At 41.4% G+C, this 17,463-nt stretch overlaps 1 protein-coding gene across 3 annotated transcripts in view; it reads right to left on the bottom strand.

The window, feature by feature from the left end:
- Positions 1 to 17,463, bottom strand: part of FAM118B (family with sequence similarity 118 member B) — a 37,850-nt gene that overhangs the window by 8,730 nt on the left and 11,657 nt on the right. For 2 of the 3 annotated variants that reach the window (XM_014448497.2, XM_023747346.1), the window contains exons 2-5: positions 12,527 to 12,592; positions 12,013 to 12,105; positions 8,686 to 8,938; positions 1,341 to 1,568 (exon numbers count right to left, since the gene is read on the bottom strand). In XM_014448497.2, coding sequence (XP_014303983.1) covers positions 1,341 to 1,568; positions 8,686 to 8,938; positions 12,013 to 12,105; positions 12,527 to 12,592 — 640 coding nt within the window. The remainder of the gene's footprint in view (positions 1 to 1,340; positions 1,569 to 8,685; positions 8,939 to 12,012; positions 12,106 to 12,526; positions 12,593 to 17,463) is intronic. The other variant, XM_023747347.1, reaches the window with a different exon arrangement.

The following is a 17,463-nucleotide window of genomic DNA, read 5'->3' as shown; positions in this document are numbered from 1 at the left end:
AGTGGGTGAATCTCTCATTTATTCAAACTACTTAGCAGGGTTCTAGGCTGGACACAGAGGCAGGCTCCTGGGAAAACAAAACTACAGAGCAGGACAAATGAGACCAGGTGGCTGTTTGCAACCTGTTTTGTTTTATTTTTTTCTCACTTATTATGTCTCTGACATCTTTATGGCAATGAAAACATTTTGCCTTTTATGGCTTCATTGAATTTCACCAATTAAATACATGTTGGTACAACTATAGAATGTCCTATTGATGCTAGATTTCAAATTACAAACTCAGGTGACCATTCTAATAGCCTCATCTCGTTAGCTGGCACAGATCAACATCTATAATTGACTATTATTAAGTAGATAGCTTAGTTATAGTATGGGCTACAATAAAAAAGTCCGCTGAGGTTTCCACTGAACATTAACCTCAACCCAGCATTCACTTGGCCTGGAAGATGGTCTGCCAGATGTCCGAAAGTAGTTTTCATTCATTTTCAGATGGAGTTGGCACACACAATATATTCTAAGAGAGAATTCTTTTTTTGTGAATCCTCACCTGAGAATATTTTTCCCATTGTTTTTCAGAGTGAATAGAAGGGAGGGAGGGAGGGCAGAGAGGGGAAAGGAAGAGGGAGGAAGGGGGGGGGGGGAGAGAGAGAGAGAAGGAAACATCAATGTGAGAAAGACACATCGACTGGTTGCCCCCCACATGTGTCCCAACAGGGAGTGGGGAGCGAATCCACAACTGAGGTACATGCCCTCTACTGGGAATCGAACCCGGGATGCTTTGTATGCAGGCCACTTAGCAACACCGGCTAGGACAAAGAGAGAATTCTAAATAAATATTACAACCACCTGACATTATCAGATATTAAAGAGATCTTATAATTCAAATGACTTCCTATGTTCTAGCTTTAAAATTGGGTGAAATTGTCAAAACTCACAGAACTGAGCACTTTTAAGGTCTGTGCATTTTATGTATATTGATTTTTATCTCAAAAAAAAAATCTCCGGCCCTGACCGGTTTGGCTCAGTGGATAGAGCGTCGGCCTGCAGACTGAAGGGTCCCAGGTTCGATTCCGGTCAAGGGCATATACCTTGGTTGCGGGCACATCCCCAGTAGGGAGTGTGCGGGAGGCAATTGAATTGATGTTTCTCTCTCATCAATGTTTCTAACTCTCTATCCCTCTCCCTTCCTCTCTGTAAAAAATCAATAAAATATATTTAAAAAAAAAATCTTCGCAGGAAGGAGCAGCTTCCTTTCTACACAAATACCAGCACTACCCAACCTCCCAACGAAAACAGATTCTCTCCACTAGCCTGAAGCAGGCTCATGCTTTACTTTTTACCTTTTTTTCATCAGTGAGGTCAAGGGATTCAAGCTGTTTGCCCTGGTCTGCTGCGTACAGTTCCAGGAGGTTGTCGAAATTTGTAGTCAATACCAGGGCTCCATTCTCCATCAGGTGGAGAACTGACTGAAGTAGCTGTTTTCCAGAGTCTTCAATCTTTGACTCCAAGTCATCGAATACTTCATATAAACAGTCCTTAAAAAACGTGGATCGAACATTACTAGTACGCTGGAGAGGGATTTGAAAGAGAAAAAAATTAATGCTAGGTGTTTTCTTAGGTCACTTGCCTTAATAACAATAATAGCAATTTTTAAAAATATACTTTGTACCTAAAATAAGGGTAACATATTGTCTACCTCCCAGGGCTTTAAGGAAAACAGGAGGATGCACGCCAAGTGCTTAGCACAGTGGTTCCCAACCTCTTTTTGGCCATGCCCCACCTAAGCACCTCTAAAATCCTGGTGCCCCCCCCACCCCCCGCGACATATAATTCTTCTTATTCAAAAAGTAAACTCCTATTCACGTAGAGGAAGTCTAAAAGGCCATTAACTTGGTCTAAATAACTTCCAAAGAACATAGCATCCTTGAAAGAAAAAACAACAAAAGAATGAAAGGACAGTTGAAGTACTGAGGAAGAAATCACTAAGAAATTGTTAAAAAAATAATATGAAGTGATATGAAAAAACAGCAAATGAAGTTTTAAAACATATAATAGAGAACTGAAATGCATAAATGTCACTATATATTTATGTACTGTATATGAGTCCCCTAGAACCATTAGTAATGCAAAAAATTCACTGTTAATAACTCATTCTCAAATTGCCCCCCTTAAAAATCAAATTACCCGCCGGTGGGGCGCGTGCCCCACGTCTGGAACCACTGGCTTAGACGATGCCTGGCGAGTAGCAAGGGATCAGCACTATCACATCACATGCAAACATCACAGCTCTGTGAATGGCACTCTGACAGAATGGAGAATATGGACATGGCCAGGAGATGTTACTGCCAGGATAAAGGAATGCTGGGGGCAAAGCACGGTGCCAACTACCCTCCAATCTGGCCTCAGGCAAGGAGACAATGAGTGCTTTCGTAAACTTTAACGAGGGAATAACTAATAAAAGACATCTAATGTGGGTTAGCATCTCTTTTTCTAATCCTAGGTGCTTTTTACAGATGCACTGGATTTGGATGCTAATGCTATGGGAAAACTGCTTGCCTTCTCCCTGCCTGTTTTTTTCCCTTGCATAGTTCAGCAATTCGTTTACATGTTTATTAGGAAGAATACTTAGTATTTAATAAAGGCTATCAATTTGCAACTGTTAAAAATACTAAACATTAGTCAGTTCTAAACAGACTCCCTATCTTTTAACATACGGTTTATTTACATAACTGTTTTCCCAGATTTATTTTAATTATGCAAATATCTCGGAGAACTAATAAGGAAAGACAATACTAATCGCAAGTGGAAAGTGGCCCGTGGGACAAAAGAAATTTGAAAGGGAAAGTAACCATAATATGCTGTGACATGTATCTGATCCCTATCCCATTCCTGCTATACTATTCCAGCAGATAATGTCAGAGCAAGAATTCGTTTTTAAAGGCCCCAATATTTCCCATTTAACCTCTATGTAACTGCACTTAGCTGCTAGGTCATAGAGAACAGCTGCTGTTTTCCCTCAAAAAAGCCCCCACCTTTCTGGTTTCCTTTGTACATCTTTCTAAGAGCGCAATGCTCAGATGAAGATCTGTTCCCATGGAACCAGGGACGCAGATTCATGGAACACACTTAATTTGCCAAATTCTTGCCCTAATTTTTCAAAGTATTTTATAAGATTATCAATTATGTATGCCTACCAAATATTTTCACAGTAGAAAAATTCGAGCGAAGGTGGAAGAGTCCCTCTCCCTAGTGGTGACCCGCTCAGAGGTTTGTCTGCTTTTGTCAGTCAGTCCCTAGTCCAGGCTACCTCTATGACTAGACAGGCTCTTCGCTGCACCTGTTGTGGGGAGAGTGGGGCTCCAAGGTTCTTTTCTGGTGCTAAATAGGTGGGATGGCCCATATTTGTGTGGCTAAGAATGCATTTTTTTTTGTCCATTCTCATTGCGTAAGGGCATAAATAATTCCATCACATGTTGTAGCAACCCACAGGCAGCCCACAGGGGATTCTAACACTTAAAAAGAATGAACAATCTGCTCAGAAACACGGTGAAGAATTTATAACCTCAGTTACTGAATTTCACTGCATACAAGAGTCCACCACTAACGAACGCCAGGCACTTTTCTAGATTGGTTATGAAAAATGCAGTGCCCCTTTGACATCTATCAAAATACAATTATTTATCCTACGATCTTAAACTTCCATTTCTGGGAATATGTCCCACAGATATAACTGCAAACAAATGATATACACAAGGTTATTAGTTCTCTGTCTGTAACAGTGGAGGACTGGAAACAAGCCCGGTATACACATACAGGAGACGGGCCTGAAAAGACCTCCAGGATATGCTGCTAGGTAAACAAAGGGGGTGCGGAACAGTGTGTCTAGATCAGGGGTCCTCAAACTTTTTAAACAGGGGGCCAGTTCACTGTCCCTCAGACCGTTGGAGGGCCGGACTATAGTTTAAAAAAAAACTATGAACAAATTCCTCTGCACACTGCACTTATCTTATTTTGAAGTAAAAAAACAAAACGGGAACAAATACAGTATTTGTATTTGCATGTGCCCGCGGGCCGTAGTTTGAGGACCCCTGGTCTAGATGCTACCTGTTGACATGGGGGATGAAGGTAGTGAGATAAGAATATAGTCCTGTGTGCAAAAAGGAACATTGGGAGGATGCTCACAAAGCTAGGAAGAGCCCAGCCGGCATGGCTCAGTGGTTGAGTGTCAACCTAAGAACCAGGAAATCACAGTTCGATTCCTGGTTAGGGCACATGCCCAGGTTGCGGGCTCGATCCCCAGTGTGGGGTGTGCAGGAGATAGCTGATCAGTGATTCTCTCTCAACATTGATGTTTCTACCTCTCTCTCCCTTCCTCTCTAAAAATAAATAAAAATATATTAAAAAAAAAAAAGCTAGGAAGAGTGGTAACCCATGGTGGGGAGAAGAGGCAGACAAAGGCACGAGTGGGAGTGAGATGCTGGGATGTACATAACCCTTTTACATCACTTTCATTTACTTCTGCAATGTGTGTTAACAGCACCTCTTCAGAAAAGCAAAATTAAGTTTAAAATTAAGTGAAGAATATGGTTATTTTAAGAACTTCCCTGTGTTTTATAACTTCATTTTGTACTGATTCATGCACACAGTTATATAACACTACCTTCAAATACCAGTTTAATCATTACGCACACAGATAAAAATGCCTGGGTATACAATCAGCTAATCAGGGGTGAGGAATATATTTTCTTGCTTCTAAGAAAAGAAATACAAAAAATGTTAAAGCCTGGAAATAAATGTCAGGAGTCACTTATGTTAGCTAGGTATCTTTTAGCCCTATTTCTTATAAAAAAAACACTAAAAAATAAGGATTTCAGAGAGGAAGGGAGAGGGAGAGAGATAGAAACCTCAATGATGAGAGAAAGCATTGATCAGCTGCCTCCTGCACACCCCTTACTGGAGATCGAGCCTGCAACCCGGGCATGTGCCCTGACCGGGAATCAGACCATGACATCTGGTTCATAGGTCGATGCTCAACCACTGAGCCACACTGGCAGGGCTAGCCCATTTCTTTCAGTTAGTACAGTGGATCTCAACCTTCCTAATGCCACGACCCTTTAATACAGTTCCTCATGTTGTGGTGACCCCCAATTTCATTGTTACAAATTGAACATCATTAAAGCATAGTGATTAATCACAAAAACAATATGTAATTATATATGTGTTTTCCGATGTTTTTAGGTCGACCCCCAAAGGGGTCGTGACCACAGATTGAGAACCGCTGAGTTAGTACATTTTGTGGATCAACATAGAGAGGAAGGAAAGGGGCTTTCCTTGCTGCACTGATTTCTTCAGACTTAAATATGAAGCAGGTGACTCTGGAACTAAATTTCCCACCAGTGCCTCTGAATCAGGACAAAGGAATGCAAACAAAAGGAAGTTCCATGGTCAGAAGGAAATGCCGAACTCCCACACAACTTCCAGGGACATTTTTTCATTCATTTCAAACTGTGAACTGATCCCAAGGCTACTTCGTTTCCTTCCACCCTGCAACTCTCATCTTTCCGATCCCAGAGAGAGTGAACACAGACACAATCCTGACTCTTTCCCTGAGGTGCCTGCCTGTGCAGTGCCTACTATGTGCCAGACACTTTCTATTATCTCACTACTCTTCAGAGAACCGAGCTAAGGAGCATTATCCCAGTTTTATAGGTGCAGAGATCAGAGGCGTTAAGTGATTTGCCCAGGGTCTCTGTGCCTTTAAATGGCTTTTCTTGGGTTCTGATTCTGAATGCTCTCTGCACTGAAGACAATGTCACTTCCTTCCCTGCTGTGTAAAAAACTGGCTCAGTAGACGGGGGCCTTTTACTTTAACGCTCAACCAGGGCCACACCGGTCAGGCATATTCTTCTTTAATATGGACATTTTCAAACATACACAATAGCAAAAAGAAGAGCATTAAAAAACCCCCATGTACCCATCACCCAGTTTGAACAATGATCACACAAAGCTGATCTTGTTTAACCTAAACTCCCCACCCACCACACCGCTTCTCCGCTTCACTGAGTTTTTTGAAGTGATTCCTAGACATCATATCATTTCATTCAGATACTTCAGTAGGTTCCCTAAAATATAAGGACTGCCCTTTGCATATAAAACAGAAAACTGCAACACCCCTATCATACCTAAAAAAAAAAAAATTACTATTAATTCCTTATGTGGACAAAAAGGGGCCACATCCTAAATCTGACAAGCTCAGGGAGGCTCATGATGGGCATTACAAACTCAGAGACTGAAAGTAACCATAGAGGATAGTCTGAACATAAAGATTCCTAATTGAAAGCAAGTCATGGTGGGTAGTCATTCCTGTAGCTTCCTTGACAAAAGTCAATCTTTACTGCCTTCAGCGAGCCTGTCTATTGTCTTTTTGGAAGGTCAAAGAAACCCCCCTTTTATACCCCTTAGGGCACAAGCTCCCAGCAGAGTATGAGACCACAGACCCCTCATTGTTATCTTGTTGCCCCCATACCATCTCTGTGTGCTGTACATGTTAACTATCCTGTACCCATCAAAGTAAAAGAAGTGTGTCTGTTTTATTTTTTATCCAATCACAGAGATTTCCCTGCTTTGCTTTCTCCTGCCTCCCTAATCTACCATCAATGGATTTTACGTAACCCACCCTTCCGTGTCATCCTTTGATTCCAACATATAAAATAAGCTATAAAACTATCATTCTCCAAAGCATTTTCTCAATCCGTTGAGATTGTGTTTCCCGGTAACTGTCATCAGTTTGGCTCAAATAAACTCTTGTAAGACTTATTCTTAGGCTGGATGTTCTTTCATCGACACTTAATACCAAATACTCAGCTAGTGTTCAAATTTCCCCAGTGCTCCCCCGTTTCTTACAAGCCTTTGGTTGCCTGGATTTTTTTCTTACATATCTTCTGTTGGAATGTTTCTCAAAACAAAGCCCTCAGACCTTTTGAATTCCTGAGATTCTTAAGGAGTATGCAATGTCAAGAATATTTTCATAGTAATATTAAGGTGATATTTTGTCTAAACTGTTTGTATTTGCACTGATGATGCAAAGGCAATGGTGGCTAATGAGAAGGGAAATGGGGCTGTGCAATAACCCTGACAAGCTCAGGGGGGCTACATGGCAGGCTTGACAAGCTCAATGATCAAAAGTAACACACACAGCCCAGCCGGTGTGGCACAGCAGTTGAGCATCGACCCATGAACCAAGAGGTCCCCAGTTCGATTCCCGGTCAGGGCTTGATCCCCAGTAAGAGGTGTGCAGGAGGCAGCTGATCGATGATTCTCTCTCAATGATGTTTCTATCTCTTACTCCCTCTCTCCCTCCCTCTCTCTAAAATGAATAAAAACCTTTTTTTTTAAAAAACACACATATACAATGATCTACCAGATCCATCCAACTCACAAAGCGTTAAACCTGTTTTCTTCTATGAGTTTTATCTCTTATATTTAAGTCTTTAATCCATGTTAAGATAATTTTTTATATATGGTATAAGGTGAAGGTCCCGTGAGCTATTTATTTATTTATTTATAATATATATTTATTGATTTCAGAGAAGAAGGGAGAGGGAAAGAGAGAAAGAAACATCAATGATAAGAGAGAATCATTGATTGGCAGCCTCCTGCACGTCCCCTCAGGGATCAAGCCTATAACCCGGGCATGTGCCCTTGACTGGAATCGAACCCAGAACCCCTCAGTCCCCAGGCCGACGCTCTATCCACTGAGCCAAACCAGCTAGGGTCCCTGAGCTCTTTAAATCCTGTTAATTCTTTACATTGTTCTACATTAGTAATTAATCACAATTAAAGACTAGGAAATGAAAAAGAAGAAGTGAAAAAGGCTCTAAGTTTCTGAAAGTGGGGGGGAGGTGGAGGAGACGGGGAACTGAGAGAAGGAGAGAGACAGGGAGACAGGAGCAGACGCAGAACGGCACACAGAGAGCTCACAGAGGGGATGCAGGCAGAGACCTACATTGGAGAGAGACGAGGAGGAGAGGGGGGCAGAGATTGAGAAGTGCAGAGGAAGAATCAGAAAAAGAAGCAAAGAGCCTGGCCAGTGTGGCTCAGTGGCTGAACATCAACCTATGAATCAGGAGGTCACGGTTCGATTCCTGGTCAGGGCACATGCCCGGGTTGTGGGCTCTGTGCCCAGTGTGGGGCATGCAGGAGGCAGCGATCAATGATTCTCTCTTATCACTGATGTTTCTACCTCTCTCTCCCTTCTTCTCTGAAATCAATAAAAATATATTTTTTAAAAACTTGTGTTGCTCCCTGCATAAAAAGATAAAAATTATCTCTAATCTTTGAGCTTCCCTAAAAGGCATGGATGCCAGTGAACACAGCTTTTATAGCAGTGAGTACAGAAAAATTCAAAATACAGCAACAATGGAACAGTTGTCTCATTTTTGTACACATAAAGGCCTCATCGTCGTCATCATCATCATCATCATCATCATCAGCAACAGCAAACACACACACTGAAATGGGGTCAAGAGATAAGTACCCTGAATAAGGTCCATAAACAGACATTCTGTAGGAGTCGCAACTGCTATGCGAATCTACAAGCTAGAAATGAACATCCTGATTACACTCAGCATGAGTGGGGAGGGTGGGAGGGCGGTGTTAGGAAATTTCAAATGGCCGGTTACTCACAGGGGAGAGTTTCTGAATAAGGTCATGGGCAACATGAACAAGATTCTTATCTTCGTGGAGACATTTCTGAAATTTTTTGCTCTCCTCATCTTCTAGAAGATCAAAATCATTGGCAGCATCCAGTAGAGCCTGGATTAACCCCTTCCAGGATTTCAGAGCTGGAACCTGAGGTGCGACCGCAGCACTAATGCCCGTTCCAATCACCAGCACAAGTTCCCGAGGCTTCTTACTTTTTAAGCTTGGAAGCAGTTTCCTAAAAAAAGTTCAACAAAGGAGAGGATGGAGAACATCTGAGAGACATGGGACACATGGAGACGGTCTTAAACCATGGTCTTCAGCTATAACTTTGACAGCTGCAAAGATGACAAGTGCCACTTTCTGACACCTCTCCAAATAGCTTATGCAAAAGACCAGAATATTGTGCCAGTGCTTGCTGGAAAACAAAGTCATAGACCTATTTCAGGAATTCTAAAGAGCAATCTTAAAATCAATATCCTCCTTCATAGTCCTCTCAATCTAAGAAAACCCACTAACAGTAGGAAAAGTTCCGATTATATTAGAGCTCAGCTGAGTTCTAAGTTGTATTTTAAACCAACATGCAATTTCAAGGAACATGTTTGATTTAGATTCCTGAGGGGACAGAACCCCATACAAATTAAACTGCTGTTGTTGAGAAGGAGATGCCCGGCCGGGTGTGGCTCAGTGGTTGAGCACTGATCCAGGAACTGAAAGGTTGCCGGTTCAATTCCCAGTCAGGGCACATGCTCGTGTTTCGGACTCAATCCTTGGTGGGAGGCATGCAGGAGGCAGCCGATCAATGATTCTCTCTCATCATTGATGTTTCCCTTTCTCTCTCTCTCTCTCCCTTCCTCTCTGAAATCAATAAAAATATATTAAAACAAACTAACAGCCCTAGCTGGTTTGGCTCAGTGGACAGAGCATCGGAGTTCGGACTCAAGAGTCCTGGGTTTGATCGGGTCAAGGGCACATGCCTGGGTTGCGGGCTTGATCCCCAGTAGGGGGCATGCAGGAGGCAGCCAATCAATTATTCTCTTTCATCATTGATGTTTCTCTCTCTCTCCCTCTCCCTTCCACTCTGAAATCAATAAAAATATATTTAAAACAAACAAACAAAACCAGGAGATGAAAGGCGGCCAATAAAAAATTTAGGCCCAAATTTTGTGAATGTTATTTATTTATTTTTTTAAATATATTTTATTGATTTTTTACAGAGAGGAAGGGAGAGAGACAGAGAGTTAGAAACATCGATGAGAGAGAAACATCGATCAGCTGCCTCCTGCACATCTCCCACTGGGGATGTGTCCGCAACCCAGGTACATGCCCTTGACCGGAATCGAACCCGGGACCTTTCAGTCCGCAGGCCGACGCTCTATCCACTGAGCCAAACCGGTTTCAGCTTGTGAATGTTATTAAGATAAAACTGAGCATGACTAAAATGGAGCAGGAGCTAGATGGTCAAACATGGGAACCAGTTTGTTCTAGATATCCTCAGGCCAAAAAGAAAGAAAAAGTGGCCAACAGAATTCTGAGAGCACAGGAGGAGCGTCAAGGATCAAAATAAACAAAGAAATAACTATTCAATGGGTAGGACAGAAAGTGAAAGCCATCGCTTTCTCACCAGGATAAGCAGAGACAGGGTTCTGTCCTGAAGTTTCTATGTGATACGAGGTAGGCACAAGTTTTTGCCTTTGTTCTCCGCCCCATTTCATTCTGGAGACTATAATAAAATCTGCTTGAAATACACTTTGCAATTTAATTTTTGCTGATGGCATGTTTTTCCCCCCAAGAAACTGTCCAAATAATAAACTAAACAGAAATAGGATCAGCATTTGGGAATAACCCAAGAAAGAACAATACTTTAAGCTTTGGAAAACCTGGCTTTGGAGAAACAACCTCTAGAATCACCTTCCCTATCCCCAACTCCGGCATTCAGCCCTTCAATGAATAGTCCTAACTTCAAAAGTTGAGTCTACTGGAAAAGATGATAATAGATATTAGAAGCAAATGGTGAAAAATGATTTTCAGTTCAAGGAAAACAATTTCCTACCTAAGACTCTACACTCGGCCAAATCATCAAATAAATGTAAGTGTATATGAAAACATTTTCAAACGTCCAGAAACTTCTCCTCTGCACCCTTACTGAGGAAGTGAATGAGGACATTCTTCAGCAAAATGAAGGAGTACACCAAAGAAAAAGACTTGCGATCCAGGAAACAGGATCCAATATGGAGAGGCGTAGAGGAATTCCCAGGGCGATGGGAGAGGAAAATGGCACAATCAGCAGTGGGGCAGCATGGAGAGCAATTGTCAGAGGGGGCAGTCCAGAAGAAGAATCCAGAAGCAAATAAACTCGTGCAGTAGTGATGTGTCAGTACGCCTAAGTATGCCTAGGAGATTGACTCTTCCGTCACAGAGTTGAAGATAAACTGATGGGTACACAGAAAACAAAGTGAACCAAAGCAAGAGAGAGAGAATCTTTAATAACTTTGAAGGATGGATGGATAAGAAAAGAAATGTAATCATAGCACATTAGTAGGCTCAACTATGAGTACCATTTATACAGTAAATATTAAAAAGTAATTTAACCCCCAGAATTTGATATAAACCATACTGGGAGGCTGTGGGGCATGTGTATGGTGTGTGTGTGTGTGTGTGTGTGTGTGTACTAGTATACAATGTGGGAGAAGATCCGTGAGAGCAAACCTAATCCTCATCTTCCATAAGAAAGAGATAAAACCAAAACACTAAAACATAGCAATACACACAGTATTGAAAAATATGGATGTAAATATTAGAAAAAATAAAGTTGAAAGTGACTGTCTCTGAGGGGGAAGGAGCGAGGCATCATGAAGTACTGACTTATAAAAGTATGTACATTTATGACCTTGATAAAAAATAAAATTAGATCCAAAAAAAGAAATGTAATCCTATATGATAAAAGGCTAATATGAAAATTGTCCCCTTGACCAGGAGTTCAACTGGGAGTTCAACCAGGAGTTTGACCAGGGGGCGGGGCGGGCTGGCCAACCGCCCCTGGCCCCTCTCCCAATCACTCCCCCACCCCCACCCTGAACAGGGACAGGGCTGGCCGGCCAACTGCCTGCGGCCACTCCCTCCCAGCCATCCTGGTTCAATTGAGGCAGGCCAGCCGGACCCCACCTGTGCACGAATTCGTGCACTGGGCCCCTAGTTTTACATAAAGGTTAATATTAATTAGTGGAAACCAGGTATAGAGCAAGTTCGTTATTTTTTGTTAACTACCATTATTAGTAATGACTTTGCTTCTCAGATTCCCTTCCCATTTACCTGGGCTTCTTGGTTGGGGGTACGCCATCACTGAGGAATCCAAAAATGTTATCTGTATCAGAGGACTGGCTCCCTGTAGAAGCCATCGAGTTTCTAAAATAAAACACCATGGACCACAATTAGATCTGGAAAGTGTACCATACAAAATAGCATATACATTAAACAGTTTTAATAAGCTATACACCCGAAGTGTTCTAAAGGCAATCCCTGCTTAACAGAAATTCATTAATTAATGAGCAACCAAAACTTAAAGAATTAAATTCATCTAAAAGAAAGTAACCTTGCCATAACCGGTTTGGCTCAATGGATAGAGTGTCGGCCTGTGGACTCAAGGGTCCCGGGTTCGATTTTGGTCAAGGGCATGTGCCTTGGTTGCGAGCACATAGCCGGTGGGGAGTGTGCAGGAGGCAGCTGATCGATGTTTCTTTCTCATCGATGTTTCTAACTCTCTATCCCTCTCCCTTCCTCTCTGTGAAAAATCAATAAAATATATATTAAAAAAAAAGAAAGTAACCTTGAAATTATGACTTTTGTATTCCATGCTGCCATCTTGCTTTTGTTGTTGAAGGCTCCTTCCACCCTAGCCCGGAAAAACCCCAAGACCAATGTCAACTCATGTCAATTACTGGCCATCATTTTGTGGGGTCTAAGAAATAGCTCTATTTTCCCATGAAACAGGCTTGGGGAAGACTTGGGATAAAACAACCCACAAATAAGTGTGCTTACAGCTCCCAATTATCCATTTCCTAACAGCTGGGGGGGGGGGGGGAGACATCACTGGGTCACGCTGGCTGGTTTGGCTCAGTGGATAGAGAGTCTGCCTGTGAACTGAAGGGTCCCAGGTTTGATTCCGGTTTAGGGCTCCGTTGTGAGGCAAGTGCGGGAGGCAACCAATCTATGTCTCTCTCTTACATTGATGTTTCTCTCTCTCTCTGTCACTCCCCCTCCCTTCCACTCTCTCTAAAAGTCAATGGAAAAAAATATCCTTGGATAAAGATTAACAAAAAAGTAAAAAAAAATAAAAATAAATCACTGGGTTGAGAACGGAGCAATCAGTATTCATTTGCTGATTGTCAGACATTTGCTGGGTAATTGTGTCCTCACAGGCAGAGAGACATGTCTCTCTAGCTAAACACGCCATGACAGATGGGAAAGGCATTAGCGAGCAAAAATATATGACAAATGACCACTTATGTTCAGGTGATGAGATAACTAGCCAAAGTAAAAGAATTAACGTGGATTACAGTGAGAACAAGATAGAGACGTTTTCATTGCTACAAGTTTTAGTAAACTTGCTAAATCTAAGATCATTAATTCTAAAACAGCAATATTTTAAATAGTATGTGTGTACACACAAACACACAATAAGAAGACAATATGTATTGCCAGAGTTTTGGGTGCTTTATTATCTTTCATTGTCAATATTTAGAAAGAATGGAATTACTAGTAATTACTTTATGTTTAATGTCTTATTAGAAAGATTTTACATGAAAACATTTTTAAAAGTTCACTGATTTAATTTTTCTGTTAAGTACAAGGCTCAGTTCCTCACCCCATATTCATCACACATAATGGAATTCTCCTTTGATATCATAAATCATTAGGAAAATAGGAAATACAAAATCACAGAAGTGCGTTAGGATGCAAACTGTCTTAGTCAAATCTTTGATTCTGTTAGTGAGAAAGGTGGGGCTCAGAGAAGACAGTTGAATTACTTAAGTCAATTAATCTTGCCTTAACTTAATAATCATCTGAGATGCTTGTTAAAAGTACATACATGGTCTTAAAAATAGTCTGTTATCCCGGCTGGTGTGGCTCAGTGGTTGAGCATTGACCCATGCACCAAGAGGTCGCTGGTCTGATTCCGGGTCAGGGCACATGCCCAGGTTTCGGGCTCGATCCCTGGTGGGGGGTGTGCAGGAGGCAGCCGATTGATGTTTAATGTTTCTCTCTCATTGATGTTTTTCTATTTCTCTCCAAAATCAATAAAAAAAAAATAAAAAAATAGTCTGTTAATTTTAAAGACCATGTGTGTTCCCAGACTCCAATCCCAAATTACTGAACCAGAATCTCCAGAATCTTTGGGGGGATTCTTTTTACTGATTTTTAGAGAGAGAGGAAGGGAGAGGGAGAGAGAAAGAGAAACATTGCTGTGAGAGCAAACACAGATTGGTTGCCTCCTACACACCCCCTATTGGGGATTAAGCATGAAACCCAGGCATGTGCCCAGACTGGGAATGGACCCAGCAACCTTTCGGTGCACAGGACACCAGACCAAATAAGCCACACCAGCCAGGGCCTTCAGGGGATTCTCATGATAAGGCAAACAGGAAACACCTAAGTGACATCAAATTTTCTGCAATTCAACTTTTGCTAAATGTCGAGCACACACTAAGCACCCCACATTTATGTCATCTTCCCTCCTTTTAAGTGTACACATCATTTATTACACAGCCTCCCAGTCTGCTAACACCAACAGTCAGGAATTGACTGCCATTAAAATATTTCCATCCCTAATCTAAAGTCTATGTTCTAGATTGGAGAAGTAGTGGAAGAAAAGTGATTATTTCTACCGCATACAGGACAACCCATCAGAGAGATTTTTAAAAGTACACAATGAAAAGTGTATGTGCTGATGTTCCTTCCTTAAATATCATTATGTAAACTCATTGTCTGAACAAATTATCAAATAAGGAAGCTCTGACATTCTGGGAAGCAGATTTGTTGAAATAATCCCGTGTAATGCTTAATAGCTGCCACATGACCAGGCACTCACCGCAACCAGAAGCTGAAACAACACCTTCTGGTGACAAGCACTATTTGCTACTACCTCCCAGCACCAATCACCTACTAGAACCCTAGATCCGTCCTACCATTTTCTCCTGGAAAATATGCAAGATCATTTTTGTTGGGTTCTTTTTTTTTTAAATATATTTTTATTGATTTCAGAGAGAAAGGAAGAGGGAGAGAGAGATAGAAACGTCAATGATGAGAGAGAATCATTAATCGGCCACCTCCCACACGCTCTACACTAGGGATCCAGCCCGCAACCTGGGCATATGCCCCAACTGGGAATTGAACCATGGCCTCCTGGTTCACAGGTCGATGCTCAACCACTGAGCCATGCCGGCCGGGCTTTGCTGGATTGTTGGTGGTCAATTCTTGGTATCTACACCTGAATACTAAGCTTTTTCTTTTTACAGAGTCAACTGTTCTGAAGGTCCACTTCACCCACATTAATTTAAAGGAATAAATATGGCTAACAGCTCCTGACAAGCTGTTACTAAAATGTTTTGGATCCTCTGATTTAGGGACTGAATGAGAAGTACTGTAATATGCCCACATTATATCTGATCAGTCATTCTGTTTTCTAACAGGTTATCATCATTCCTTCAGTCTAAAGGGTGTCTCACATGATACAATTTCGCATGTACGCCCCAGTGGCATCTAAGCATGAAGCATATCTTATTCCTTCTAGAGTACTTCTTTAGGGGGGAAAATCTGTTTTAGCATTTTACCCTAAATATGCAGTTACTGCAAAAGAGCTGCAAGCTATTGGGAATTCCTAATATGCATCAACTAGTTCACACATTAATTTCTCTATGTGATCACTATTAGAGTTACCTCTGGCAATGTCTTCATTACTCCAATTACTGCTAAGCACTGAGAAATCCTTCAAGGCCAATAGATTTCAGCAAAATGACAGTCAGATTCTGGGTAAATGCTGAGAAAAGTGACAGCAACCTCACTGACACATTTTTTAAGACCTAAGTTTTCATGTAAGAGAGGACACATACTTTAAAACCTGTCAGATTGGCAGGAAATACAATGTTTGTATCTGGTAGATGGAAAAGGGAAAAATCAAGGCAAGTGTTCTGGGACAAATCCATTAAGAAACGAGAAAAAAGGACAAGAGAAAAGGGACTGGCCTATGAATGAAAGGCCAGTTGTACAAACTAGAGGACTTGGGTATTTGACATATCAAAGGAGGCCAGTAGCTCTTGCTTTTGTGGGATCTTGGTGCCAGCTAAGATGGTAAAACTTGATGCCTTTTTCCATTTAAGAATCAGAGTGAGGTCTCCCAGCCTGAGTTCCTCGTGCTGATCCATGTACCTCTCCCTGTGGCTGATCTATGTACAGCACCTCTCCCGCTGCTTCCAGTATGTAGTCTTCAGCTCAACCAGGAGGCCAGAAGGAACTCAGAAAAATTCACGTTGGCATATGGGTGGATGCAATAAATAGACAGGGAGAAAAAAGTGCTAATAATGGGCATTTTTGCCTGAAAGTAAAAATCAAAAAAAGACTACTTAGCCATGGCCAGTTTGTTCAGTGGTTAGAATGTCAGCCAGTGGACCGAAGAGTTGTGGGTTCAATTCCTGGTCAAGGGCACGCACCTCAGTTACATGTTTCCCAGCCCCGATGGGGATGAATGTGGGAGGCAACCAACTGATGTCTCGCTCTCATTTTGGTGTTTCTCTCTCTTTCTCCCCTTCTTCCATTCTCTCTCTAGAAATCAATGGAAAAAATATCCTCAGGTGAGGATTAAAAACAAACAAATGAACAAAAATGATTAGCTTAAGAAGGCGGTACATTTCTTGTTTTAGAAGCCTCCTTCCCCCACATCTATTTTAACAAATAGAACAGTGACAGGAAAAAGACTGGCCAGTTCTCTAGCCTAAACATAGAAAAGGGTTAACTTCATTTTCTAAGGGGAAAAGACAGTCATCCTCTGACTTGGTAGAAATCAAATGGGGGCATTTGGACTAATTCCAATACATCTGGTTTTTACAGGAAGGGAGGAAGGAAAAGAATAATGTCTATAAAAGAGCATCCAACAAGCGCATGGACAAGTAACACATAAGCTACTTTACTCAGGTAGCTCATCAATTCAGTTCTATCATGTAGACTGCAGCCTTCCTAACCGCGTATAAAACAAACTTCCCATTATTCCAGGCTCAAGGGCTCAGATGTACTTATATTAGTGATTTTAATCATAAAACCAAAGTAACACATCGTGTTTAGGAAAACAAAACTGTTTCAAGAAGAAATAATGGGACACTGAATTAAAATCTGATTTGAATTAGAACTTGGTGACAATTTTACCATGCAAAGAACAAGAACTTCCTTGCCACTGCTTTCCCTCCTGTGAAACTTTTGAGAAGGTATATCCCAAAAACAATGAAACATGTTGCTAAGAAATTAGATTTTTAAAATACTAAAAAAAAGAAACAAAAAGATATATTTTTTATGTATCCAGTAGTATTGTTGCCAGAGGAATTAGTGGGCCAGACTTCTCTATCACTTGTGGGTGTGAGTTGGCTCTTAAAGATATTTTGAGAAAATGAATTTTCTAAGATTCCCATGGGAAAACGAGATGTGGAAAACGGCTTTATTTGCGTGGAGTTACATTCCTCGGGTTGTAAAGTACCATTTCCCTTAAGCCAGTCCTGA

This window comes from Myotis lucifugus, unplaced genomic scaffold (genome assembly GCF_000147115.1).
Source record: "Myotis lucifugus unplaced genomic scaffold, Myoluc2.0 scaffold_843, whole genome shotgun sequence".
NCBI classification, from domain to species: Eukaryota; Metazoa; Chordata; class Mammalia; order Chiroptera; family Vespertilionidae; genus Myotis; species Myotis lucifugus.
The sequence above is the reverse complement of the archived record's forward strand: the minus strand, read 5'-3'. Positions and strand labels throughout refer to the sequence as shown.